The 27,687-nt window shown below is 37.1% G+C and overlaps 3 protein-coding genes across 5 annotated transcripts in view; 1 reads left to right on the top strand and 2 right to left on the bottom strand.

The window, feature by feature from the left end:
* The window catches only part of LOC101744777 (uncharacterized), a 51,507-nt gene extending 33,243 nt beyond the window's left edge, over positions 1-18,264 (top strand). Inside the window, exons 4-13 of the mRNA XM_012690685.4 lie at positions 6,745-6,876; positions 7,628-7,967; positions 8,047-8,266; positions 9,151-9,328; positions 9,771-9,898; positions 10,819-11,001; positions 11,828-12,155; positions 12,615-12,746; positions 12,940-14,688; positions 15,589-18,264. Of these exons, the coding sequence (XP_012546139.3) occupies positions 6,745-6,876; positions 7,628-7,967; positions 8,047-8,266; positions 9,151-9,328; positions 9,771-9,898; positions 10,819-11,001; positions 11,828-12,155; positions 12,615-12,746; positions 12,940-14,688; positions 15,589-15,745 (3,547 nt within the window). The 3' untranslated portion in view covers positions 15,746-18,264. The remainder of the gene's footprint in view (positions 1-6,744; positions 6,877-7,627; positions 7,968-8,046; positions 8,267-9,150; positions 9,329-9,770; positions 9,899-10,818; positions 11,002-11,827; positions 12,156-12,614; positions 12,747-12,939; positions 14,689-15,588) is intronic.
* Positions 17,391-20,951, bottom strand: LOC101736504 (inositol monophosphatase 1). The gene has a single exon (XM_004921950.5). It carries the CDS (start codon positions 19,537-19,539, stop codon positions 18,718-18,720), a length of 822 nt encoding a protein of 273 aa, XP_004922007.1. The 5' UTR covers positions 19,540-20,951; the 3' UTR covers positions 17,391-18,717.
* Positions 20,952-21,418: 467 nt separating this feature from the next.
* LOC101736643 (myosin heavy chain, non-muscle) overlaps positions 21,419-27,687 on the bottom strand; it is a 90,285-nt gene continuing 84,016 nt past the window's right edge. Inside the window, exons 25-28 of one of the 3 annotated variants that reach the window (XM_038016873.2) lie at positions 27,465-27,614; positions 26,923-27,105; positions 26,231-26,394; positions 21,419-23,438 (exon numbers count right to left, since the gene is read on the bottom strand). In XM_038016873.2, the coding sequence (XP_037872801.1) occupies positions 23,303-23,438; positions 26,231-26,394; positions 26,923-27,105; positions 27,465-27,614 (633 nt within the window). In that variant the 3' untranslated portion in view covers positions 21,419-23,302. Of the gene's footprint in view, positions 26,395-26,922; positions 27,106-27,464; positions 27,615-27,687 lie in introns of all 3 variants that reach the window. The other 2 variants (XM_062673239.1, XM_062673238.1) reach the window with 2 other exon arrangements.

Genomic DNA, 27,687 nt, shown 5'->3' with positions numbered 1-27,687 from the left:
ATTGAGAGTAATATATTTTTTTATTTATTTTAAGTCATGACAAAATAAAAAATTAAATCTTGCCAAAAAATTTAAAATTTATAAGTAACAAATAAAAATAGGGGTTGATCGTAGAGGGGTGAAAATTTCAGAGTAATATGAATTTTTTTATTCTAAGTCATGACAAAATAAAAACAAAATTCTTGCAAGAAAATTTAGTTTTTAATTAGCAAATAAAAAATAAGGGTTGATCGTAGAAGGGTGAAAATTGAGGATTGTATGTATTATTGTATGTTGTATCATAAAAAAATTGAAATTAAAATTTTTGTCTAAAACATAAATAAAAAAATTTAGGGGTGGACTACCCCTAACATTTAGGGGGATGAAAAATAGATGTTGGCCGATTCTCATAGATACTGGATAAGCACAAAAAATTTCATCAAAATCGGTCAAGCCGTTTCGGAGGAGTATGGCAACGAAAACTGTGACACGAGAATTTTATATATTAGATATGACGTTTCCAATACTTTAGAGTATCCGTGGTCAGACGGACGACCAAGATAGCTTGGTATCTGTCGACGTTTGACTGTCATTCATCTTTCTATAAAAAAATATCTTTAAAACTAGTGACTTCTATCTAAACTAAAACAAACGCGGGCCTTACTTAAGTTGACGGTGCGAAGACAGGAGCCTTTCCTGGATCACCAACAACAATACCAGTTTTCGTCACAATCTGATCAATTGCTTTAGATTCTTTAGAACCTACAGAACAATTTCCACTGATTTTCATTAAAATTAATCAAATTTCCTATAACATCCCTATTGGATGGCAAATTAAATTCTACCACGTTAATTTTCATTCAAATTATTCAGATTTTATGTAACATCCCGATTGGATGTTAAAGTAAACTCTACCGCGTAAATAAATGCACAAAGAAAACGAAATGTATCCTCCGAAATATTATGCCCATTCATTCAAAGTTGATGGTAAGAGTTTTAACTATGAATGTGGAAGGCTATAGAGGAAGACCTAAGGTAGACCTAAGAAGAAATGGATGGATTGTGTGAAAGACGATATGTGTAAGAGGGGAGTGAGCGAAGAAATGGTATAGGTATGATAGAGGAGTATGGAAGGAGAAAACATATTGCGCCGACCCTACGTCGCCGACGCGACGTGACTGGGAGGAGGGCAGGATAATGATGAAAAGGATGATGTTCAAAGTTGATGGCTACATGTAACATGATGCTTTGGGAAAATGAACAGTTAATTGCATTTTCGTCAATTTAACGCCCTTTCTGCACCGATGCCCGATGTGTGCCATCAAAAAAGTCATTTTATTTATTACGAAAATACCATAGTCGGAATTTACTTCGGATAGAATCGATTAGTTCTCGAACGAATTGATCCGTAAACATTGAGTTTGTCAACTTGCAAATTACTGTTATTAGTTTAAGCAACATTGAGGTAAATGAAAACTTTTAAAATTTATTTTCTTACGAAGATGGCCATACAAATTTATTTGCTGGAAAATGGAATTTTCACTAGCGTCTATCATTAAGTACGCTGTGCAAAACATGCTTAAAAGATATTATCGTGGATCAAGATCTAAGAGACTACAAAAATGAACCATATTAAAATTTGCGACAACACACTATTCCGTATTACCTGTCATACTTAAGTCCTACTACCATACTAAATACAGTGTTCACTTTTATTTGTTTCTTTTTATTGCTCTATATGAGTGGATGAACTCGCGGCCCATCTGGTGTTAAGTGGTCACCGGAGTCCATAGACATCAAGAACGTAACCTATCTTGAGATATGAGTTCCTTAGGTCTCAGTTTTAGTTGCCCCACCCTTAAAACCGAAACGCATTACTGCTTCACGGAAAATATTGTTAGGGTGATAGTATCTACTCTTGCACGCTTACAAGACGCCGTACCACCAATAGTATTAGTTAGTATTGTGATAAAACTATTATTTCGAGACAACAGAAACTTTTAACTCTGTCTATGGGCATGGATCGTAATCATACCGTCTATACTCTATAGGATAACCGCTTACCAACTATTCGTAAAGTAAAAGCTAATCTCCTTTTTTCTGCAATTAAACAAAAACACGAATTGTAAAATCTGCACACGCCATCTCGGTGACCCTTTTAAACCTAAAAATTGTACATCTTACAACTCGTAAAAGTTTAATTGTGTTTTACGAAACATTGGCGCGAAGTAGTGGTAGTATTTTAGCGCGCGCAACGATCTCCCCTCAACAGTAAGGCGCGGACGCGATGGCGTTCCGACGCTCACTGCCGTTTACTCAATCTAGTCATTCGAAATTCAAATTTTATATTTATTTTTTAATTTAACAAATAACCATGTGTAAATAGCTCTAATGCCTCGACTGACATGACAGTGATTAGTGTGTGACAAATAAAAGTGACTCGACTTGACTATGGCGTTGACTTGACTGTGCACTTGACTTGACTATGGATTTTACTTGACTTTGATTTTCTTTGATTTTTTGCCGTTCTGTAAATTATTAAATTGACAGGTAAGTGATTTTCTACTATGTTTTTTAAACAGCAAAATTTGGTTTTCTTTTTTTAGGAACGCATCATGATAATTACGCGTCAGGCTAATTAATTTACTTATTAGGGTAAAAAGTAATTTTAAGAAAATTAAATTCAAACAAATTCGTTAACAAGAAAATAACGTACTCAACCAAAATACAACGGCAACCAAAATAATATTGTAACTTCGAACTCCTGAAGTTTTGAGGTGGTTTGCGGGATTCATGTTGTCTATAAACACACCACTATACCGGATTGACCATGAACTCATCTGATAAATCGAGAAATAAAACCCCTGAATCATATTCATATCGAGAATCTAGTTTCGAATATATTTATAATCTGTTTATAAAATATAAATTGTGTTAATATAATCAGCTCATGTGCAACGCAAGTAATAAAATGAATATTAAAATACAAAAATTAATTTATTAAGTAACTTATCAATTAATAAAAATAATGATAATACATATATGAATGAACTCCTTCGATAATACCTACAAAACAAAATTAATAACAATAGTACAATAAGTATTAACAACATTGGTAAAATTTGATAAATTAATGCAATTTGTAGGCAGCGACTTGGCTGTGCCTCTGGCATTGCTGGCGTCCATGAGCGACGGTAACCACTTATTATCAGGTGGGCCGTATGCTCGTCTGCCTGCAAAGACAATAAAAAAGTACAGTTTCCGCCGTCGACTTTTTTTATAGTCAGTCTCTGTGCTCTATTTTGAGCCTCTTGCTCGAACATCGACTCAGATACTTCCACAGTTACTATTTCTTGTTGCAACTGATGAGCATTTCTTAACGATACCACCACACGATCTTCAGGTTACATGACTAAACCTCGGCCACGACCTGAGCACTCAGGTAAGGACTTTAAAACATATTATAATGTTAAGAAAGGGCTGAGTTATAGCTAATTTATTATTGAATCTCTGTAATGATCCTCTCATACATATCTCGATTTCTCGTTGAAATAGTTCTTTAAAATAGAGCCATTGCTTGAGTAACGTTTTTTTAGAACCAGTTTTTTTGCCGCTAATAAGGTAACACATAGCCCGTGCGTACCAATTTCCGCCTAATCTTTTATATGTTATACCGGCCCTTGTAACTCTGCAAAATATCGTAGTACTTGGGCTCACTCAACATTCGCTCCAAGATAAAGATTTTATTTCTCCCTATAGCTCTCGACGCGGTAGTCATCTTCTTCGTTTAACTCAATTGCAAAGTGTTTTATGAAACAATATTTTTTTAATAAAACTTACGAAATCGCGCTAAACTCATCGCTTACATTATTATGATTTAAGTTTCGTCTTTTTTATTATTTACTAACTGACCCGGCAGACTTCGTAGTGCCTCAATCGATAAATAAAAGACCTAAACTTTTGTATAAAATAAACTTAAAACAAACAAAAGGAATCCATCCGACGGAGGACACATCAAAAGAAAAACAAAATTGTTATTTTTATTTAATTCTGAGCATTTTCATATTTATTTACCTTTAAAACCTTCTCTGGACTTCCACAAATAATTCAAGACTAAAATTAGCCAAATCGGTCCAGCCGTTCTCGAGTTTTAACGAGACTAACGAACAACAATTCATTTTTATACATATGTACAGATTGACGTTTCATAATTATTATACGATAATAATCAAATTCCCTTACTATTACAATAAACAATTACAATCATTATATACGTAATTAACATAAAATTAACATATGTATTTCATATCGCACAATTCATAAACCATATGAGTAGTGTGCGAGGTTGGTGAGGTAATGAAATCGAAAGGAGAAAGTTTAATTTCTCTTTCGCTGGAGGTCGTTTGACGCGTCGCTGATGTCACATTCCGCTGAATTGAATCTAATTGAATAGAGTCATAAGTCATAATTGAGTGCACACGATTATACTTATGACAGACATTTAAAAACCAAACTTCAACAGAGTTTATCGCATTTATCCTTAGCAGTAGTACGAGTAGTATATACCCGAGGCCTTACACCGTATACACCTTTATGAATTCGCATAGGTAGGAAACTGGATTCTATACTGAAGAAATCCAACCAGAGATGCCTATAATAGACAATAGATTTATTAATTACTAACGACCCGCCCTCGCTTCGCTTCAGGAACATTTAATTTTATTATTAACTAGCGACCCGCCCTCGCTTCGCTTCGGAAACATTAAATTTTATTATTGATTGATAGGCGAAGCCAGCCATGTTGCGCGCGGTACTACAATAACTGCGGGTGACGTCGCGGGGCGAAGCTTGTCTAAAAAAAGTAGCTTAAGTTACTCCTTATATCATCAGCTACCTATCAGTGAAAGTCCTGTCAAAATCAGTCCAGCCTTTCCAGAGATTAGCCGGAACAAATAGACAGGACAGACAAAATTTAAAATAAATGTTATTTTGGTATATGTACTGTGTATGCATACATACTTACGCATTTAGTAAAAAGTAGTTATTTTATTATTACGAACAGACACTCCAATTTTATCTAATTGTATAGATGAGTCATAAAATGATTTTCTTTGCAATTCTTAGACTTTTCAGTCGTTTACAGATCCTTTCAATTTGCTTTTATTCATACATAATAATGAAGTAGTGATTGATTTTAGTTATTTTTAAGGCATGGCGTGAAGCAGTAATGCGTTTCGCTTTGAAGAGTGGAGCAGCCATTGTAGCCATACTGAGACCTTAGAACTTATATCTCAAGGTGGGTGGCGCATTTACGTTGTAGATGTCTGCGGGCTCCAGTAACCACTTAACATCAGGTGGGTTGTGAACTCGTCCACCCACCTAAGCAATAAAAAAAAAAGAGTATCCCATGTGTTGAATTGCCCCCAACGTTTACGCATATTACTGCCAAGCCACAGCCATGCCAACTTTCGTTCCACATTAAGCATTAACGGATGTAGACTTTCTACAATATCGAGCGTAAAATAAATACGTTATCATAACAAGTTTCTAAGATTACGTAAACATGTTTACTTTCCCTTGAACTTTTACGATCGTACGCAGCAATTCCGATATAATTTATTGTCGATTCGCATTAATTCGGTAAAATCGAACACGTTTCAATCTAAAATTAAATTAGCGGTCGTATATTCGGTTTTGGCAGTTATATTGTAAGCTATATGGTGTTCAGCTGTTTGTTTTAATTATATGCGGCGGCGGTGTGATGTGGTTTCTATATCATACATCTGTATATGAAGATTGTGTTTTATAGTAATAAGTATGTATGTGAGAGTCTCTAATTCCTACAGAACAGGGAATCTTAGTTCAGGAGTCAAAGAAGCGTGTGTAATTTGCTGTCAATTGTTTAATAATAATCTACATATACTTACTTATATGTTACTACATACATGGTGTGGAGCTGTAAAACTTTATCTAATTTAATTGTATTTTCTTTGCATTTCACGATTTGTAAACATAATTTACGATTTTGTCTCGTGTTTATTTTTTCATCATCATCATTCATTCTTCTGCCCTTCTCCCAGTCACCTGGGGTCGGCGCAACACGTTTTCTCCTTCCATACTCTTCTACCATTCTTCGCTCACTCCCCTCTTACACATATCGTCTTTCACGCAATCCATCCATTTCTTCTTAGGTCTACCTCTTCCTCCACATCCTTCCACATTCATAGTTAGCACTGTCTTACCAACCTCATTTTCATTTCGTCTCATCACATGTCCATACCATCCCAAATATTTACTATTAAATTTATTATTAAATCATTTACAACGTTTCGAAGAGTTTTTATGGTCGCGAACTACTCAGATGTTATTCGTTGATATTCCAATAATATGTTTCTTACGGTTTTATAGAAATTTAGATATTGGATTTACGTATACTGTTTTACACCGTAACGTGACAGTTTTGCGGCAGATACAGAGAGAATAATAAGACTGACCCGTGTGGATTGACGCGATCTTACTAGCACGATAGTAAATTGTGTGATCTGTGCTTACATGATTTTGAACGGCGCATGTGAGCTCATATTAGGCACATTAATATTTAGAAAACTTTATTCGTGTCCCATGGATGAAACACAATAAATTGGCTCTCAAACCGATTAGAACACACTTCGAATGATCATCATTATCGTCCTGTAAAATGTTCCATACTCGTTATTCTATCCGTTTTTATATTACCAGCGCGTTAACATCACCTTTACCTTTCAGTGGTGGCGATGGGTCTGGGCTCCAAGGTCGTACGGAAGAAGCACAGTTCCCAGCAGCAAGCTCATTGCGTCAGTCTCCTCTCATGCAGCACTGCCCTCTGAGAGCTCCCAAATGTCCCCCAGCGTCAAAAAGGTACGTTGAAATAACTATCAAGAGTAAAAAATTGCCAAAGAGCCTAGAGTCTTCAAAAAATTTTTTTGAAACACTAAAATTACGTTGATCTATATAACATGAACGCATTTTCATAATTAAATTTATTTCATCTATACTAATATATAAATCTACAGTGGTTTTCACGGATGTTCCGTTATAATTACTGAACCGTGCATCCGATTGACTTGAAACTTTGTATCCATGTAGAAAATACATGTACTTAATGGACATGCTAATATTTATATGAGTGTTGGACTCCATAATGACAATAAATAATAATGTTAATTTTAAATGCCCCAGCTAAGCGGCTAGTTATTAATAAAGGTGAAATTTTGGAGAATAATATTATTCAACGAAATTACCATTTTAATTATTAATAAAGTATATCACCGACCACTAACATATTTGTCGGAAATGATGAATCGCTGAACAATCCAGAAACTACGGTAATCTCCGCTCATTTATCCTCAATATCACAACCTATAAATGACTTAGACATCGTCAAAACGGACCCGAAGCGTTACATTTTTAATAAAATAGTAACCATTCAATTTAAAGAAGCCGTAATCTGGTAGCTCTTCGTGTAATGGATGCCGATAGCACATATAGGACAAAGCTAAATTTACCCAGACTTCGAATAGACTAAGTGCAAATTAGTCTTATCTTCCTTATTTTATAAGTAGTAGATAACATTTTATAGCTAATTAAAACATAACAAATCCTTGTCTAGATACCGTACCCATGATGGGACTTGTAACAACTTCAACCGCCCACGTTGGGGTTCCACCATGAGTCCAGTCCAGAGGTTTCTCCGACCTTCGTACGCTGATGATCTTCAAGCTCCAAGAAGGTCTGTCACCGGAGCTAGACTACCATCAGCTAGAGAAATCAGCTCTTTCATCCATCAGAGTGAGAATGTGGAAAATCCTGGTGTCACACATCTTCTGATGCAGTGGGGACAGTTCTTGGACCATGACGTGACCTCTTCTTCGCAGTCTAGAGGATTTAACGGCTCTGTGCCGAGATGCTGCAAGGATGGTGGGAAAGACTTCATTCCGAGAGAATTTTTGGTAAGATATTCGTATAGAACAAAAACATAAAAAGTAAAAAAAGGAAAACAAATTCACTGCATAATTTTATATTTAACAGCACCCTGAATGCTTTCCCATTCCGGTACCGCCGTCCGACCCATTCTATGGCCCCAAAGGTGTCAGATGCCTGGACTTCATCAGGTCCTCGCCGGCCCCGCGTGACGACTGCGCGTTAGGCTGGAGGGAACAGATGAACCAAGTGTCTGCTTTCATTGACGGTTCGCCTCTATACGGTAGCTCAGCGAGACAGTCTGATAATCTCAGATTGTTTAGGAATGGTAAGTGTAGACTTACGTTAAGGTAATGTAAGCAAATTTCGCCCGTGTCACTAATATTAATTATTGATTAGCTACCAACCCTGAACATACTTGATACTTCACGTTGTCGTGACTTCCAGAATAACTGAAGACACCTAACTTCTCGCAAGAGGTATAAGTGATAAATGATGATGTAATGACTGATGGTAAGACATGCATTGAGTTGTTGAGAGCTGAGAGTATATGACCCACTTCCCAGTGAGTGGTCACCAGTGACTTCCGCAAGTCCAGGGCACGACTAAGCCACTGCTTGAATATGAGATAGCATGAGCTCAAGAAACTCTGGAGGGGAGTTCACTCGAGAACTGAGTTGGTGTTATAAAATATCTCTGGAAACGCACCTTAGATCAGCTTAACCTTACTACACAAGGCTCAGGTAGGAAGAACTCCACTTCACTGGCAAAACGGTCATGACGAGATAATCGCAAATAATTTCTCAAAAAGCCCTCTATGGTAAACAGTCCAATACTAAACAAAACAGTCCAAAAGGTTCAGAAAAGTAAAGACATTTTAAACAATACACGAAATCGCCACAATGCATGATTTGAAGCGTAAGATGAGCACTATAGTGATACCATCAAAATTTCGACCTTATTATTGTATTCATCAGAAACCAGAAGATAATTTTTTTTATTGCTTAGATGTGTAGACGAGCTCACAGCCCAACTGCTGTTAAGTGGTTACTGGAGTCCATAAACATCTACAATGTAAATGGGCCACCCACTTTGGGATATAAGTTCTAAGGTCTCAGTATAGTTACAACCTATCCGTGCGGACTCACAAGAGGTCCTACCACCAGTACGAACAATCCTTGGTACATTTCTACTGATACAAAATGTATGTAGGGATGCTACAGTACGGGCGGGTGCAACAGCGCCGGCCGGTGCTGCCCCCGGACCACGGTGAGGGGCTGTGTCGCGGGGGAGCGCTCTCCACAGACTGCTTCAAGTCGGGAGACGCTCGCGTCAACGAGCACCCTGGCCTGGTCGCCGCACACATCGTATGGCTGCGGCAACATAACAGGTTTGGATAATTTACTTAAAGTCGTCATTATTTACAGGCTTGGGGTGTTTTTATAAGTAATGAATCAACGTTCAACTTGTTTCGGGCCAAAAGTAACCAGGATTCTTTAATTAGTGGCTGATTCGAATACAATCGAGACGTCTGTTTGAGATGGTATATCGACTAAGCCCCAAGGAGAAACTTTTTGCACCATATACTCGTATAGAAGCAAAACATTATTTTTTACTCTTCAAACCCGACCCACATTTTGAACAGGATCACCTCCTGAGGCAATATGTTGATTTCTTCGAAAAATTTAATCAATATTGGAACAGTCTTTTCGGAGTAGCGAGTAGGGAACAGATCATCAACTCATTTTATACGAAGTTACGAGGTTTCGCACAGGTACGCAAAAAAGCTTTATCTTCAAACTCCTAGTAATAAATCTGCTATATTTCGTCAGAATGGCACAAGAGCTGGCCCACTTGAATCCCCACTGGAGCGATGAAAAGATCTACCAGGAGACGCGTAAAATCGTCGGAGCCATGATCCAGCATATAACATACAGGGAATTTTTACCAATTGTTTTAGGTAAAGACTTATTCTATCTATATTCAATTGCCATAATAAATATAGTGTGTTAAGAACTGGGTTACCATTGAACTAGCTATTTTAAAATTTAACTTTTTAATCAAGAGATTAAGAATACACACCAAGAAGTGAGATCTGGTGTTGGTTTTATAGGATATCAGAATATGATCACCACAGTCTTCCAATCTACCAATTTGTACTCTGCCACTTCGTTTTACGTCATCTTATGATAAGCTGGGCCAATATTTTGCGAATAGCTTCCACCTACCATACTCTTTTATGTCATCACCTATAAAATCTGCATTCTTAGAATGTATCTATTAGAACAATGTTAAAGCATGCGCGCAAACATTAAAGCAAGGTAAAGCTGTGGACATGGATCAAAAATAGTCTGAATCATCAATTCACATCCTAGCAACAAATCAAAGCAAATCAAACTTTATTAGCTAAAACACGGCTTACGAAGTTATTGATAGTTATTTTATAGAACAGCGTGTTTCTACCAGCTCGGCGTGCTAATACTATTCAAAATTATTTACATTCAATGCAGTCAGTAAATATATTAATTAATTAAAATGTCAAACAGTCAAATAAATGAATTGAATAAGAATTAGTTATTTATGTCATAAAACGAAAACAAAGAACAGAAAGAAGCGAATTTAAAATTAACATAATGATTTATCATTTAAAAAATCGTTAACTGTATAATAACATCTTAAGGTTAATAATGTTTTCAAGTTATTTTTAAATAAAAATAATTTGCCTTTTTTTATAGCATCAAGCAGCTTATTATATATTTTCGGTGCCATACACAATATACTTTTTTGCATAAGAGTTGTCTAGTACAAACACAATTTATCAAATCAATAATTACAAAAACGTACATATTTTCACCGCAATCTTTACATATATTTTTCTAGGTTCAGAAGTAATGGAACTATTCGACCTAGACCTCCAAAGTAAGGGCTACTACAAGAACTACAGCCCTAAAGTAAATCCTAATCCGGCTAGTTCGTTTGGTTCTGCAGCCTTCAGATTCGGACACAGTTTGGTGCAGTCATCAATGGTACGCTTCGATAGGTTCCACCGCCCGATGCACAATAGTAAGTCGTTTGTTGATCTTTTTTTTCTTTTATTGCTTTGATGGGTGGACGAGCTCACAGCCCACCGGGTGTTAAGTGATTACTTGAGCCCATAGACATCTACAAAGTAAATGCGCCACCCACCTTGAGATATAAGTTTTAAGGTCTCAGTATAGTTACAACGGCTACCCCACCCTTCAAACCGAAACGCATTACTGCTTCACCGCAGAAATAAACGGTGCGGACTCAGAATAGGTCCTACCACCAGTAAAAAATCTTTGAATTGTCAAGGTACCTTCATCAGCTTTAGCTGATTCTAATGTCATAGGACGATATAAAGAAAGTAGCAAATCCAAATTGGGTTATAATCGCGTAATACAAAGAAGATTGGGTATCTTTGGAGGAGGCCTTTACCCGAAGAGGGGTTCTTGCAAGTGGGAAATTATCTATATTTTTTTTTATTGTTTAGATGGGTGGACGAGCTCACAGCCCACCTGGTGTTAAGTGGTTACTGGAGCCCATAGACATCCATAACGTAAATACGCCACCCACCTTGAGATATAAGTTCTAAGGTCTCAAGTATAGTTACAACGGCTGCCCCACCCTTGAAACCGAAACGCATTATTTCACGAATTATTTCATTCATTATATGTATTCAATTATGAATTATTATTCAACAGAGGATTATCTGTTTCATTTGGCTCTCCATTTTGCAGTACTATTGATTTGCAGTATCATTAAAAGAGCTCCATGCACATTATAATACATGTACCATTACTTCAGGGTGCAATACTGCCTAATAATAAATCTGCGATTCTATCTGAACAAATATATTATTGTGTTACAGACGTATCTCTCCACGATGAGTTAACCAATCCATCAAACATTTGGAGTATGGGAGCGGTAGACCGCCTCGTCTTCGGCATGGTCAACCAACCGATCCAGAAACGAGATGAATTCATTACAGAAGAACTAACAAACCATTTGTTCCAAACGCCACATTTTGACTTCGGTATGGATTTAGCGGCCATTAACATACAAAGGGGACGTGATCATGGGGTGCCTCCCTACACCGCGTGGAGAGAGCCATGCGGATTGACACCGATTCTTAGCTTCGACGATTTGAAGAGAGTAATGCCAGAGAGGGTTGTAAGGAAAATGGAATTCTTGTACAGGTGATTCTTTTAAGTATCTTTACACTAAAATATCTAGAAAACAAGCAAACACAAAAGAAGGAAACATTGCTCGTTCGGCCCCGACCCTAGAATTTTCTCTTATGTAATGACTGCCGGTAATTTACACAGTATACTCGCGAAGACAAACATAACATGAATCAATCCCCGATTATGAATCAGTAATAGGAAAATAACATCATTTCTAGGACTCTATCTAGAGCGCTCTCCGTAAGTCGTCAGTGATGTTACTATTTTGTTAGTGTTGAAAACACATTGAGAGTCCATCCGTATAAAAATATGCACGGGGCTTTATGGTAAAATAATGCCCTCCTTTAGCTTTAGATATTAATCGATGGACAAGAACTATTAATATATGACTAGTCTCAAAATTAGAAACACTCGATTATAAATTACGGCTATTGCTTGAGTTTGATTTTTCTGAATGTGTTTGGTTTTCAGGGATGTGGATGACATAGACCTATTTACTGGCGGTATGGCTGAAAGGCCAGTCGTTGGAGGTCTAGTTGGGCCAACGTTTGCTTGCATCATCGCGCAGCAGTTCGGCAATTTAAGAAAAGGCGATAGATTTTGGTGAGACTCTCTTTTAGCTGTTTCCGACTTCTAGTGATACGATAGGAATCATAATCACACTCTAAGATTGGTATTAGCTCTTTTAGACAAATGATCGCCGTTGAAAAGCATATTAGCGGCTGATCTACGCCTTCTGCAAATGAATTAATAGAGTTTTGATATCAATCACAAATTGTTGGCCTTTAAATTTCAGGTACGAAAATGGAGGTTTCGATTCATCATTCACTCCGGCGCAACTACAGCAGATCAGAAGGATATCCTTCGCGCAAGTTCTATGTCGAACTTTAGACACGATCGAAACGATCCAACCGTTTGTTTTCCTCTCCCCTCAAAATCCTGACAATGAAAGGACTTCATGTCAAAACGGACTATTGAGCAACTTTGACTTATCCCCGTGGATCGAAATCGAACACGATTCGAATAACATAAGAACCGTTGATGATGACCACAAACCGACCACCAAGAAACCTAAACGGACCAAACCTTCCACAACAACCAGAAAACCTACCACTCCTAAAGCTAAACCCCTCAAAAGCGCCGTCAAGATGGCTGAAAAGAAACCAGCTTCGGTAGTCAATTCAACGATTGACATTAAAAAAACAGAAAATGCCACATCCAAAATCACTGACACTAAACCCGACAACATGACTGTTACTGACGAAGACGCGACTAAAACTGACAAGACAATACAAATAGACGACAAATTAGACTTTAAAAACAAAACACTACGTTTCGACACTGAAAAGATTGACTCGCGACACAAAAGACCTACTAGTTACGATGATTACGACTACGACAATGACGACACACAAAGCATTCAATCGATTGTTATAAATAATCTAAATCATAAAAGACCGCACAACAGACCCGTTATAACTGTTACTGAAAACATTGATAAATACACCTACCTAATCAACTACGTTCCTAGACCTACGGTGTCGTGGAGGCAAACGACCAGAAGGCCTCCGGAACGTGACGTTGTCAAAGTGACTTATCAGACCTATGACGATACGTACAGACGACCGAACAAACCTTACTATTACAAACGGCCAGAAAATAACTATGATAATTATAGGGAAAACAGGCCTGACGCTCAAACGAATCGCCACACATCACATTCATCAGCTAGATCTAATGACGAGAGTGTTCAAATTACCAATAAACCAAAAGTTAGCGAAAAACCCGCCCTCTTGGTACCCTCTACGACAGAAAACATGTACAAACTAGTCACTTTCGGCTATGTAGGCAATTATAGAGGTGATTTAAATGACTTGACCGCGGACAAAACTAACAATGACGTTAAAACTGACACGACAGACACCAAACATAAAATTGATACTAAACTTGACATGACTGACGACAAAAATGATGACTTCTCTGACCAAAATGTTGACATAACTGACATAAAAAGAATGACCGACAAAAATGACTCGACTGAACCTAAAAGTGACATAACTGCTTATAAAACGATTGATAATGACGAAATTAACATAGACTTAGGTACTGTTAGCAAAGACTTTTCGACTTACGACACGAAATCTGAATTGACTGAAAATGGCAAAACCAATACAGAGAAACTATCAACTTTTTATTTGTATGAAACTGCAACTAGACCATATACTTTACTTAGACCGACGAGACGTAACGACGACGACCGTTTACCTACTTATCCGCAAACCGGTGGTAAATATTACTACGTGAAAAACGTATTACATAAATATCCTGATACTGAGAAAGCTACGAAAGAGGAGACATCCAATACTGATAGTGATCCGACTAGTGAAAGCATTGAAGAACGATCTTCAGGAGATAAAATGGCGAATTTGGATGAAGTTGAACAAAAATCAAATAAACCCGAAAGAGTACGAAACAGAATCAGGAAACCAGCCAGTGCGGCTAAAACACCATCGGTTACTTTCCAAGTGATTCCGAGCGAAATCAGGTATGTCAGATTCAGTATTAATCAGATAGGTCTTGAATTTTTGTTGAAAAATATATTTTTGTATAAGAGCAAGCCCTAAGAGTTGCGCCTTCAGTTTCTTGCTGATTATCACTGGCAAAACTGTATTCCGAATTAACGTAAGCACATGATCGTTTACAAGGTCTTGTTGAAACATTTGAAGACATGAATGGATGAAGGGATTAAGTACCATTTTTAAGATTTTTGAGTTTTTACATTAAATGAATGTGCCTATAAACCATATTAGACTTTAAAACTCTGGGTAGAAAAAGTACAACTAACAAAAGATTGTTGCCCGTTATCCCAAAATTAAGAAATTGTATCATAACCCCTTCATCCACTCAAGTCTTCATTTGGCTTTGGATATATGCTAAAAGTCGAAATCCGGAAGAGGGTTAATGTTAGTTTTTAATGCTACTGTACTGATTAGAACAATAACTTCAAATTTCAAATTTACGCTAGCCTTAAAGCCCCTGTAAATATGAACACAAGTAAATAGATGAAATAATATCCTTATTGACCACGTCAACTGAGTACGTATAAAAAGATGTGTGGTGTCGTGAGACACCGGATAGAAACGAAGATCCTTATAAAAAAAAAAAAGAATTACGAGAAAAAAATCGCGCGGTGAAATATCGCTGTGCGGAAAACAAGGCCTTATTCCACGGACTTTTTCTTACGGTTTTTACTATCACATTTTTTTCAGTTCGGTCGCGCAGCAAAATCCCTATCTCCTCCAAGCCAAATAATAAGATATTAAAGTTTACTACTATGCTATACTATATTTTTTCATTAGGGTGTTTTACATAATAAAATACGTGTTAAAATGTATTTTCGCGTTTTGAAATAAATTCCACTATAATAAAAAAATCTTATTTTCAGTCCGACTCAATGGGCAGTGTATGAAGAAATGGAAGATTTACCCGAGGGAATATCATACAAAATGCCAGTAATTAAAGGTGATCCGCAGGCACTCACAGAAATACCAAGACCGTTCAACTTTAAGAATTTAAGAAGACGACGTCCTGGAAGATTTTAGAAATAACATTAAATTAGTTCAATTGTAGTATATAATTATTTTATATTTTTATAATCTCAACTTTTGTAAATTGTCAAACAGAAACGCATTGAAAATATTACTTTCTTTAGATGCCTGCTTTAAGTATTCTTAAATACGTAATTTAGATTCGCCATACTGTAAATGCAGGCCTATATATCAATGATTTACTGAAATGACTTATACATTATTGTAATAAGCACTATTATTACCAGAAGCATGTTATTGTAAAAGTTTGCAGAGCAACCTACTTAAAATACGTGACTCAAAACGAAAAAAAGACTGGACTTACTTGACAGACTAGAAATGACGCACTGACCTAAATGACTGACATATAACTGACAAAATGTATTACCATAATTTGAGCATTAGCTTTTTCATGACTTTTACAACATTTTTCGACAAAAACCTTAAATCTATAAAAGCGACTTTGACTGATGACAAATTAATAATTTTCATAAACCATTATAATGATACAATGATATTTCTTGTTTGTTTATATACCAATTACAATAGCAGTAGACCTTTTGAAGCTGGATATAAGGAAGAATATGCACATCTCGTGACGTCTATCGCACGGCCAGATAAATCGCAATGTGTTTCTTATTTATTTATTCCATCAAATTTGGTAGTTTCTAACTTTCTCATTCTGAGTCAGAGCTTTTAAATTTATTTTATTTTTTTCGTTATTATTAAAGATGAGAAAGCTCGAAATATGACTAATAGGACATGACATGTTGACTGAACTAGACTAATGACATTTTAGACTTTAAGCATTAGAAGGGACTGTAGTATCTCTCGCATGTACGTATAAACTTCAATATGAATACTGTTTTTTTTTTAAAGTTCTTCGTATTAGATTCATAACGTATTGAGCCATGAGGAAAAACATTTCCATAAAAACAATATCCAAAATATCTAAATTAAAGATACCCTCTTTTTAAATTATTGATATTTGTTATCTGACTGATTAGATTTAAACTGAGAAGGTGCTTTAATTACAAGTGGAAGCGCTTGCGTAATTATATGACTTGATAGTACTGACGTAATATTGACAGTATTGACTGAGTAAAGCGAGACTGTGACAAACTATTTATTGACACTAAACAATGTTAGCATAAAATTTCCAAAACCATTAAAGACTAGTAAAAAAATGAAATAGTATTTCTCTTATTTTGATCGGTATCATCATCGGAAGTTATGAAATTGTAAAGAAAAAATTATCTGCAACTCAGTTGCTGTCATCTTCGAGCGAAGGCAACCACTCACCATCAAGTGTGACGTATGCTCGCCTGCCTACAATGGCAATAAAAGAATACAAAAAGTGCAGGTAGAGTGAATTTTGATTGTTGTATTGCAGCTTGCCTTTGCCTGATACTAAAACGGACTGTGGCATTAATCTATAGCGTTTCACCATGATTCACACCACGACTTAATTCATAACTCATATTATTATTATTTTTTATTGCCCTAGCAGGCATACGGTCCACCTGAAGGTAAATGGTTACCGTCGCTCATGGGCGTCAGCAATGCCAGGGGCAGAGCCAAGCCGCTGCCTACCGCTTAATACTCTCCACAAGCCTCGTTTGAAGAATGCTAATTAATACTAATAAAATAAATAGCAATGTTGACCGTTTTTACACAATTTTATTTTTTAAATAATATTAACACAAATCAAAGCGAGAGAAAATTAGATAAAATATAAATTGAATATTACTCTACATAATATTGCTACATAACTATACCATAGGGTAAACTAACAATCTCACTTTTCACCATCAAACACCATCTGTGTAACAGAACTGTTTTTTTTACTACACAGCTACTCATTTAGGGATGAGATTTTAATATACAATACTAAACATTTACTTTTCAGTAATGAAAAACATATAAGCTTACGACTAGCCAGTATGAGATATTACCTATATTCATAAAACAGTAAAACTGCTGTCTAAAATTAGTTAAAACTATAAAATTAAATATTTAACATAATAATTTTAATATTTAAGGTTTCAGCTAAGTTCTTCTTTTCTTATTGCTGTGATGGGTGGACGCTCTCAGGCCCACCTGGTGTGAAGGGGTTACCGGAAACCACAGCATCAACAACGAAAATGCCGCCACGTACCTTGAGAGGGTAGATCTAAGGTCTCAGTACTGTTAGTCATCTGTGGCCATACAAACCGTAAAGAATTAAAAACTTCAGAAACAACAAACGTGAGATTAAGCCACATTTTTTTATAAAGAACATGTATCTTCATTTTGTGAGTTGTAAACATAAATAAAAATACTATAATGATTTGATCAAGTATTTACAAGTACATTTTTAATAAATTAAAATTCTCTCATGACCTTCACTTTTTTAAAAGAAATGCATATAAAATGCACCAAAAGTAGTAATCATTATTATAACTATTATTGTATAGTTTTGATGGGTGGACAAGCTCACGAACCACCTATTGGTACTGGGGCCCATAAATATCAGCTAAAAGCCACAGGAGCCCATAGACATCTACAACGCAAATTCCCCTACCTACCTTGAGATATTAGTTCTTAGGTCTCAGTTTTTAGTCCAAAGGTTGCCCCACCCTTCAAACCGAAATGCATTACTGCTTCACGGCAAAAATAGGAAAGGGGGGGCAGTACGTACCTGTGCAGACTCACAAAACGTCCTTCCACTAGTAACTGTGCATATTATAATTTTTGAGGGTTCTCATTAGACAATTGAAACCCTTATTCTAACACCTGGATTCTAACATGGGCACAGGTGTGTCATATTTTGTAGACTAAAATGAGTTTATAATTTGCTTATTCATGTAGTTTTATAAATTTGCTTTGTGGTATTAACATTTATGTATTAAATCAAGAAATTCTATCTAATTTCATATTGAGTTTAAAATTTATTAAAATAAAATGGTTTTAAAATTTCTAATTCATTTCACAAACTATGAGGGAATTTAATCTCTCTCAGGATAAAACTGAACTATATTTTTTGAGATCTCTTCTGCTAATTCCATTGTACTGGCACTGAGTATTCTCCTAGACAATATGTCAAATGGTCCACCAGCAGGATCAATGACCACTCCACCAGCTTCCCTCACCAAAACAGTTCCTGCTGCAACATCCCAAGCATGAATACCAAATTCAAAATAAGCATCAGCCCCTCCTAAAGCCACCATAGCCATATTCAGTGCAGCTGAACCCAATGTTCTCACTCCATGCCCTTTACTGACCAGAATCTTATAGTTCTCCATCACAGCCTTAAATCTCTCAGGGTCTCGACTCGTACCTGCTTCAAATGTGACTAAAGCCGTGGCAAACTCTTTAACTTGTGACACATGAATTTGTGTCTCATTTAAGAAGGCACCTTGACCTTTCTTAGCAGTAAACATCTGCCCTAAGATAGGATTATAGATAATACCAACAACTGGCTCCTTATTAATTGTGAGGCCCACCGATATTGAGCTGTGCGGAAAACCGTGCACGAAGTTCATTGTTCCATCAACTGGATCGATGATCCATGTTGGTGAGTCTGTCAACTCGCATTTCGTCCCGTCTGCGACTGACTCCTCACCAATAAACTTGTGGTCGGGAAAGGCTTTAGAAAGACCGCCAACCAGTGTGTCTTCAACTTTTTTATCTATTTCAGTCACCAGATCTATGTCACATGATTTCAGTACGAAGGATTTACAACCATTAATGTGCTCACTAATAAGGTTTCCACAAGTTTTTACCAGGGACAAAGCAACGTCGTAGTATTGGTCAACTTTATCAGTCATTTTCAATTTTACTAATTCAATGATTGTTTTCTGAGATTTATTTCAATATTTTTTGATAATTAAATTATGCGTTGAAAAAGAAAAAATATTGCAAATTAATTTCCATGAAGAAAGAAAACGAAATAATTTTCTCAACAGTAGTGGCTAAATGTCAATGTCAATAATTGTCATGACCAAAGTGTCAAAGTTACATTAGACATTAATGAAAACTTTCGTCTTATAAAAAAGTATTACCTACTAAAGGGTTTTTCATTAAGGGCGCTCAAACTTGAAAATAAATAAATAAACCTGTTTAAGTGATATTGCCACAATTTATATTTTATTTTAAAAGGTATTCGATGACATTATGTATGGAATATAATTTCAGCCAAATGGCCGCCGCGACTCCGCCGTAGGTGGTGTATCCTGGTGGACTAATTTTACATCCTCGCAGAAATGAGGCTCAATTTCACGAAGAGCGCGAGTTATGTTGGCCTTCAGGGGGGCAATAGTCTGTGGCTTGTCTGCATAGACTAGAGATTTCACGTAACCCCACAGAAAGTAGTTGAACGGTGTTAAGTCACACGATATCGGTGGCCAGTTGATGTCGCCACCATACCAGCCATCAAATTTCACATCCAATAAACTTAATGTTTCCCGTGCTGTATGGCAAGTGGTGCCGTCCTGTTGGAACCACATTTTTGTGAGATCCATACAGTCTATCCTAGGCTGCAAAGTTTGTCATTGTCGTCCGATATCGGTCGCCATTGACAGTGAGTGCGACTCCTTGCGCATCTTTGAAGAAACAAGGACGTGTAATGTCACAACTAAAATTAAATATGTGTTCATATCAAATTTGAAAACTATCGCTTCACCAAGATGGCCGTTATGAGAAGTCAATGTTTGCGCGTCCCTGTATTAATAGTCTTCTTTTGCACTGCATGGTTGGACGTAAGTAGTGACCCGAACCCAAAAACAACTTGAACATGAGATAATAGTTCACGGCTGACTTCCACGACTTCCAGGGACTAACATCGTGTAATAAAAGTTAGACCTGCCAAAAATTTAAATTGCATCATTCACACACATATCAAACATGTCGAATGCGATGAAGAGTTCGACGTGCAGCCTAACCCGTAGAAAGAATTCCTAGTTTCTCGCGGGATCTTCTCATTGGGTCGCGATATCGATTTAGTGATAGATTCAGCGAAGCATTGCGCTTACTAGGTATAGTGTTAGTAAATTCTCTTAGGCTGAGCTCGGTGAAGCTGGAATACCAGACAGTTCAGAGTTGTTAAATATTGCATTCAACGGTTTTTGACACGCGGTAGTTTAGTGAGTAAATGGATTCGTTAACCAGATACGTTTGAGTTGTAAAGCTTGAGCAGCTGTTAGCAAGTCCCACTACTGTATGAGCTCAAAAAAAACATTAAAAAAATGTCGAAGATTAAGAATAAATTGACGCGCAGAATCTAATCTTGACTAAAAGTGCGGCTATTTATTGTCATGCAATGCGTCGAATCATACGGGCCACGTGGTCATCGTGATAGGCATGAACAATAACAAGGACATAGCCAAGCAGCAGCTAGAGCAAGTTTCTAGAACAATCTTGTATTTAGATGAACAATGCGTTCAGTTCACATTGGGTTAGTCATTCGCGCGTTAGGTAGTTCCGAGATCCGTGTGCTTAGTGCGAGTTTCTTAACGTTCTCGATAGCGTAAAAGTTAACCCAATTTTGTATGCAGTTGGAACAGCGCCCCTAGCGGCAAACGTACGCAAACGATCCCATTCCATACAAATATGAGCTAACTTTTTCGCTATCGAGAACGTTAAAAAACTCGCACTAAGCACACCGTTCTCTACACCCTGTACAGTTAAAGTGACAAATAAAACGAATGATTTTTAAAAATTATGAAAAATTGTTTAATTGGCATACCAACTTATAACTTGTTACAACCTATGACCAATTTTACAATTACATCAATATTGTTAATAATTAAATATAATATTTATGTAAAATATGTTTATGCTTCAATGGTTCACTTACATTTAGAATTTATATTATTATATCGGAAAAAGAAAAAAACTATATTTATTAAATAAAATAAAAATAAAAAATTGGATAGGTAGATAAATAGACGTTGGTAGACATTGTTAAAATGCTCATTACAAAGTTACACTCGTATTTAGCGCCAACAGAGGGCGATAACGTTCCGATTTACGTATTGTCCATATTAAAAAAAAAACCTAAGGCCACAATTTATTCCTACGTTCTTAATATTAAACGTCTATGTTCGTGAGCCGTGTCTGCCGCTTTATTTTTTCGGTTGGCAACAATCGATACAGCATTGTATTTAAAAAAAAAAACACCAAAAACAATGGCGTATTTACACGTTTTGTTGTTTAAAAACGTTACATTTTGAGTGAAATACGGTTACAAAAATAGCGATACGCGACAGTTAACATACGTCAAGCTATTCTCGTACTTACTGTGTAGACGTTAAAGTTCAGAACTGTCACGTATGCATCAAAAAGGCTAAATGTTTCGTGTTACTTAAAACTAAATCGTAAAATTTTATGGCAACTAAGCGCTCAGTGTTCGCACTGATTTTATTTACATGTAGCGCGGGACGACACGCGAGGCGAGCGTCGTGGCGGACCAACGGATCGCGGGTTCGATCCGGAAACAGTGTTATCCATCACACTCAATTTGACGGTAGTAAAAAATATTAATATAAATTTAACGTTGTACAAATTTCGAATTAAGTGTATCAAAAAACGATTCCCTCAAAAACAGTCTTCGTTGCTCAGTCGCTTTTTTTAAATGCACTATTTTGCTTATTTTCTTATAACATGATTTATGTACTTTTGCCACAAAACAATAATACTCTTTGTTTACATTTAAAAAAAAAAAGAATATCACCAATGTTATTTTCGATCGAATCTGGGTAAACATGAAGATATACTTCGATTTATCAAGGAATGTATCGTATAATACTGGATGCGCAATTGGGGATATCAAAATAGTTGTGAGAAAGTACCAAAAAGATACATAAGACTGTTTAAATGCATTGTTTTTAGATTAAATTGAGCACCGGTATCTAAGCAAGAGGTTAAAATGCAGCTATGCACGTCTCTGTCGCACTCGCGCTCTGACCGCAAGAGTGACAGAGAGCCGAATATATTCGTTAAAAACTTAGGCCGCCTCTAGTGTGCCTATCTACATTTCTTTAAATTACAATACTTATAAAATGTACGCGTAAATACAGCGCGTTCTAAAAAGGTACAATAATATTTGTCAGCATTATAATTTGTCAGGCGGCCATATTGTCTTGAAAATCAGTCACAATCTGTCTTCTGATCGACTAAGAACTTTATTTGCTTGGCCGAGTGAACAGCATCGGCGGAAATATGCCCCGTACATACATAATATGTAGACATTAAAATTTAACACCATAAAATATTATTGTAACATTTATTACTACAATCTGTATACATAACAATTATCAAAGGCAAAACAGAATGCGAAGCTGTAGAGTTAAACTTACTGTCCGAATGCGATGTCTACTTGAATTTATATCATTTAATTCTAACAAAAATATTGCGATAACGCTTCGATTTCTAACGTTTGCAACACCGTTACCAACAATAATTTCGAAATACGAATGCGTGCCATACAAAGGACCTAAGCCTAAGGTTTACCTTACAAAGAAATCTCAGCTCTATTCCTATGGGTGTTAAAGAATAAAATTCAAAGTGAACATCGCTAGTGACTTGTTAATGTTACTCGACGCTGTTTGTTGTATCGTTGACGTCATCGAAGGACTCGTCTCCGGAGCCGCCTCCCGGAGCCAAGGATGGACGGTTCCTGCGCGAGGTCGTGGAGCCGCTGGACAGACTTATCGGCCCACCTTGTCGCCTGTAAGACAGAAACATACATCAATTTTTACTGGTGGTAGGACCTCTTGTGAGTCCGCGCGGGTAGGTACCACCGCCCTGCCTATTTCTACCGTGAAGCAGTAATGCGTTTCGGTTTGAAGGGTGGGGCGGCCGTTGTAACTATACTTGAAACCTTAGAACTTATATCTCAAGGTGAGTGTCGCATTTAAGTTGTAGATGTCTATGGGCTCCAGTAACCATTTAACACCAAGTGGGCTGTGAGCTCTTCTATCCACCTAAGCAATAAAAAAAAACTTCCATTTTTCAAGTACCGTAGATTGGGGGGAATTGGGACTAGGGGTAGAATAGAGACAAATCTGGGTTGGCACATTGCTTTTGTGAGATTTACATTTTTTGAATTGAAAAGGACTTTTATTTAGTGTTTATGAATATTAAATAGTTTAATTTAGTCATCAGAGTTTTGTAACTTATTACAGATATTGAAAAGTTAATTACCTAAAGTACCTACCTAACTAAACAGTGCCAGCCCTATCGATTAACTGTATTGTCTCCATACATCATGACCCGATTCACCCCAAAAGCCAAGATGAATCAGGTTAAGCTAGTTTTTTTAAGTTTTTGTGTATATTTTTCAATGAACTACGTATAATAATGCATCGTATATGAAAATAATAACCTCCGGAACCATTTAGATCTCAATTTTATTGGTAATTACCCTAAGAAAAACCGATGAAAATTCGTGTTGGAATTGGAAAGCGTCCCGATTCCCCCCAAACTACTGTACTATTATTTCTCATGTACAACAGCCAGTTCTACATCACCTTATTCGGTCAATTTGTTATCTGTTCACTCGCTTGGCTATCTGCCCAGGTAAATTTTAGCGATAATTTTAAACTACCTTCTTAATAGATTAAAATCATCCATATAGCTCATAGTCGAGTGAGAGTACAAAGCTGTTTAAATGCAATATATTATTTTCTCACCATTAATAATTCTTTCTAACTTAAGCCTCCCACAAACTCTTATACCAACATTAAGCAGCTATCAATTTAATGTCACACAATCTCAAGGTGACATGGTCAATAAATCATAACTCTAGATTGACCCTTTTCTATATAACAAAAAAAATTACCCCTTTCATCTCAATAAAACACTCATCTCAATTTCAATAGAAAATAGTAAAAGGATTTAAAAGGCACACAAATAGACCAAACGGACAACACAATTATTTCAAAATCAAACCATGAATGTGTGCTTTTATGATTAAAGACGACACAATTATAAAAAGCTTTTATTTTCCCGGGGCCCAGATTTTGCTAATTTGTATTATTATAATATCATGAATTTTGTCACATACAAGCAGAACCCTCCTGTTATATTAAGAGATTAATCAAATCCAAAGTCAAATGTTCCACACTCATCGATCCCAAGCCCCAGTACAGACAGTTCCCCTGTGTTGCAGGCACCGAACACAGACTGTCCAGACAAATACAGGTTCTGTACAATCATACGAGTGCAGACACATCACCCGTACAGCAATCAGAGTTACAAACAAATACACCAACGAAACAAAACCGGCGACAGCTATATGAAATAGAAATGAAGGAAAAATCGATAATGTTTCTCACAAACATTCAGAAAATCAATCGTTATAAGCAAAATAATGTCACTAATTTTAGTTCGCACCCAAATGAGTTGAGTATAGAATACATAAGTCGTCTTAATTCATTATTTCATCATTTAGAGATATGCTCTAGAGATATGCAGTTAAAATTGAACCGATTATAAGACCAGGCCTGGCAACACATTGAGGGTTTCCCTATTAGATTTTCGTGCCCACGGTTCTATCCGGAATTACGAAACGAAATTCCTATAAATGAAATCTAACCAGAATAAATGCCGTACTTTGATGTGTCAAGCATCAATTTTTCATTCGAATCAAATCGAATAACCATTCATAACTCGTAATTTCATTCGATGGTGTTGCCATACCTATCAGACAAAAACAAAGATGGCCGTTTTAGAAAGTATTAAAAATTTATAATGAAGATGACAAAAGCAGCACATCAACACCAGCATTTTCTTTTACCTCTTCTTCTAGTATTTAGGACTCGTTTATTCGCTCTCATCGAAGTCACACAGGGACGCCAACCTTTTAGGCGTAGTGACGGTGCCACTGTTAAAAAACTAACAGTCACTCTATGCAACGCCGTTTTTTCATAATTTTTTTAGATTGCTAATCAAAATTGTCAAAGTTACATTTCAGCAGTAAGACCATACTCGCTAAGCAGATATAGTCTTTCAAAAGAACTAGCATTTGAATCCCGGTGGTCCCATAACGAGATTGTCCAAGGTCATGGCTTCCGAAGGCGCTACGTCACAGAGGTTACTTGAAAACTTGACATTACATGACAGTACTGGCTGAGACCAGCCACAGAATGCCAAAATTGAAAACACAGATTGTAAGGTGAATCAAGTTACTCGATTTACGAACGGCATCTGAACGACATTTTTCTTTTAAAGTTCTCTTCTATTTACCCTATAAACTACCTAGTAACTATACTGAGACCTTAGAACTTATATATCTCAAGGTGGGTGGCGCATTTACGTTGTGGATGTCTATGGGCTCTAGTAACCATTTAACACCAGGTGGGCTGTGAGCTCGTCCACTCACCTAAAAAATAAAAAAACCGACACGATCTAGGACCGAGGAGAGCGGTGAGTCCAAGTTGAACATCACTGATGTTACTGATTGTCCCACGTATGAGATCCGATCTCCGTGGCCTTGACGTCCAGACCGTGCGTCCGTACCTGAGTTTGTTCCTCAAGTTGTTGCACTCGAGGGTGACGGTTTCGTGAGCCTCGTTGAGGTCCTCGAGTTCCCTCTGCGCCTTCCTCTTGCCGGCCCTCTCGCGCTGCACTTCCTCTTCCGCCTCGTCTAAACGACGCTTTAGTGTTTTCATTCTCACGTTCATCTGAAATGATTCGTTTTGTAGAGTTAAGGGTAAATAGGTAAATAAGGTTAATAGGTAATTTGGAACCTCTGGGTCTGCGGAGGGTCTTCGCTTTCCTTGTATTTTATACCGTATGTTCCATGGGGAGTGCTCTGGGGAGTTGTTTAAGATGATCCCCTCATCTCCTTTTTATCACCACACCTCCCGCCATCGGAGCAGAGTTCATCCATATTATCTGGAACTGGTGCGTTCATCCACAGTGCGTTTCCAGAGGTATTTTTACCATGTACCATCCGGCTATGGAATGAGCTCCCCCCACGGTGTTTCCTGAGCGCTATGACATGTCCTTCTTCAAACGAGGCTTGTGGAGAGTATTAAGCGGTAGACAGCGGCTTGGCTCTGCCCCCGGCATTGCTGGTGTTTATAAGCTCGATAATCGTTTTAAAAGGAAGAGCCCTGAACTTATCAAACGTTCTTTTGGAGAAGAATATTTCCCAAAAACAGTATGGGTTGCTATTACTAGCGTTCTGCACTGTGTCATCCGCGTACCTTTTCAATCTGTTCCTTGAACTGGTCGGCCTGTCTTCTTTCCTCGTCGAGTTGAAGAGCCAACTCCTTCATCTTCTTATCGAGTTTCCTCGAGGCCTTCTGTTGAGCGAGGCGCTCTCTCGACTCCGCCTCCAGTTGCTCCTCGAGGTTGGCCACCTTCAGCTCCAATGACGTAATAACACCCTGTATATTAAATACATATTTAGATTCGTTACTTTTTAACAAACCTGTATGTAAACACCCTGTACCTCTGATGTTTTTTTCTAAAAAGCAGATCTTTTTGGCGGAAACGCGAGGAGTGAAGCTGTGTGATTTGTTTTATTTTGTCTATTTAGTGTTACTTAGTACTTAACGGATAGTAGTGTACTTAACGGATAGACTAATATTTATATGAATGTTGGTCTCCCTAATAATAATGACCAAAATAATAATGTTAATTTTAAATACCCAGCGATGCGGACGGGTACAGCTAATCCCTTATAAAAAACGATCTAGATCATTCAAAGAGCAGCTAGGCGCAGTTATTTAGACAAGCATCGCACCTTGGTCTTGGTCCGTCCCGCCGTCTCCATTTCAGCGAGTTTCGCCTTCAGCTCCTTGTTCTGCCTCTCGAGGACGAGTTTGCCGCTCTCCAGCTTCTGTGTTGCAGATTTCTCTGTTCCCAACTCCATTGTTAATGTATCGATTTGGTTCTGTAAACAAAATTACAAACTAATTCAATCCGTATTCAATCCGTGTTCAGAAGGACTTATGATGACTAGCGCC

Source organism: Bombyx mori, chromosome 17 (assembly GCF_030269925.1).
Source record: "Bombyx mori chromosome 17, ASM3026992v2".
Taxonomy (NCBI): Eukaryota; Metazoa; Arthropoda; class Insecta; order Lepidoptera; family Bombycidae; genus Bombyx; species Bombyx mori.
Note: the sequence above shows the minus strand (reverse complement) of the source record. Positions and strands in the feature narration are given on the sequence as shown.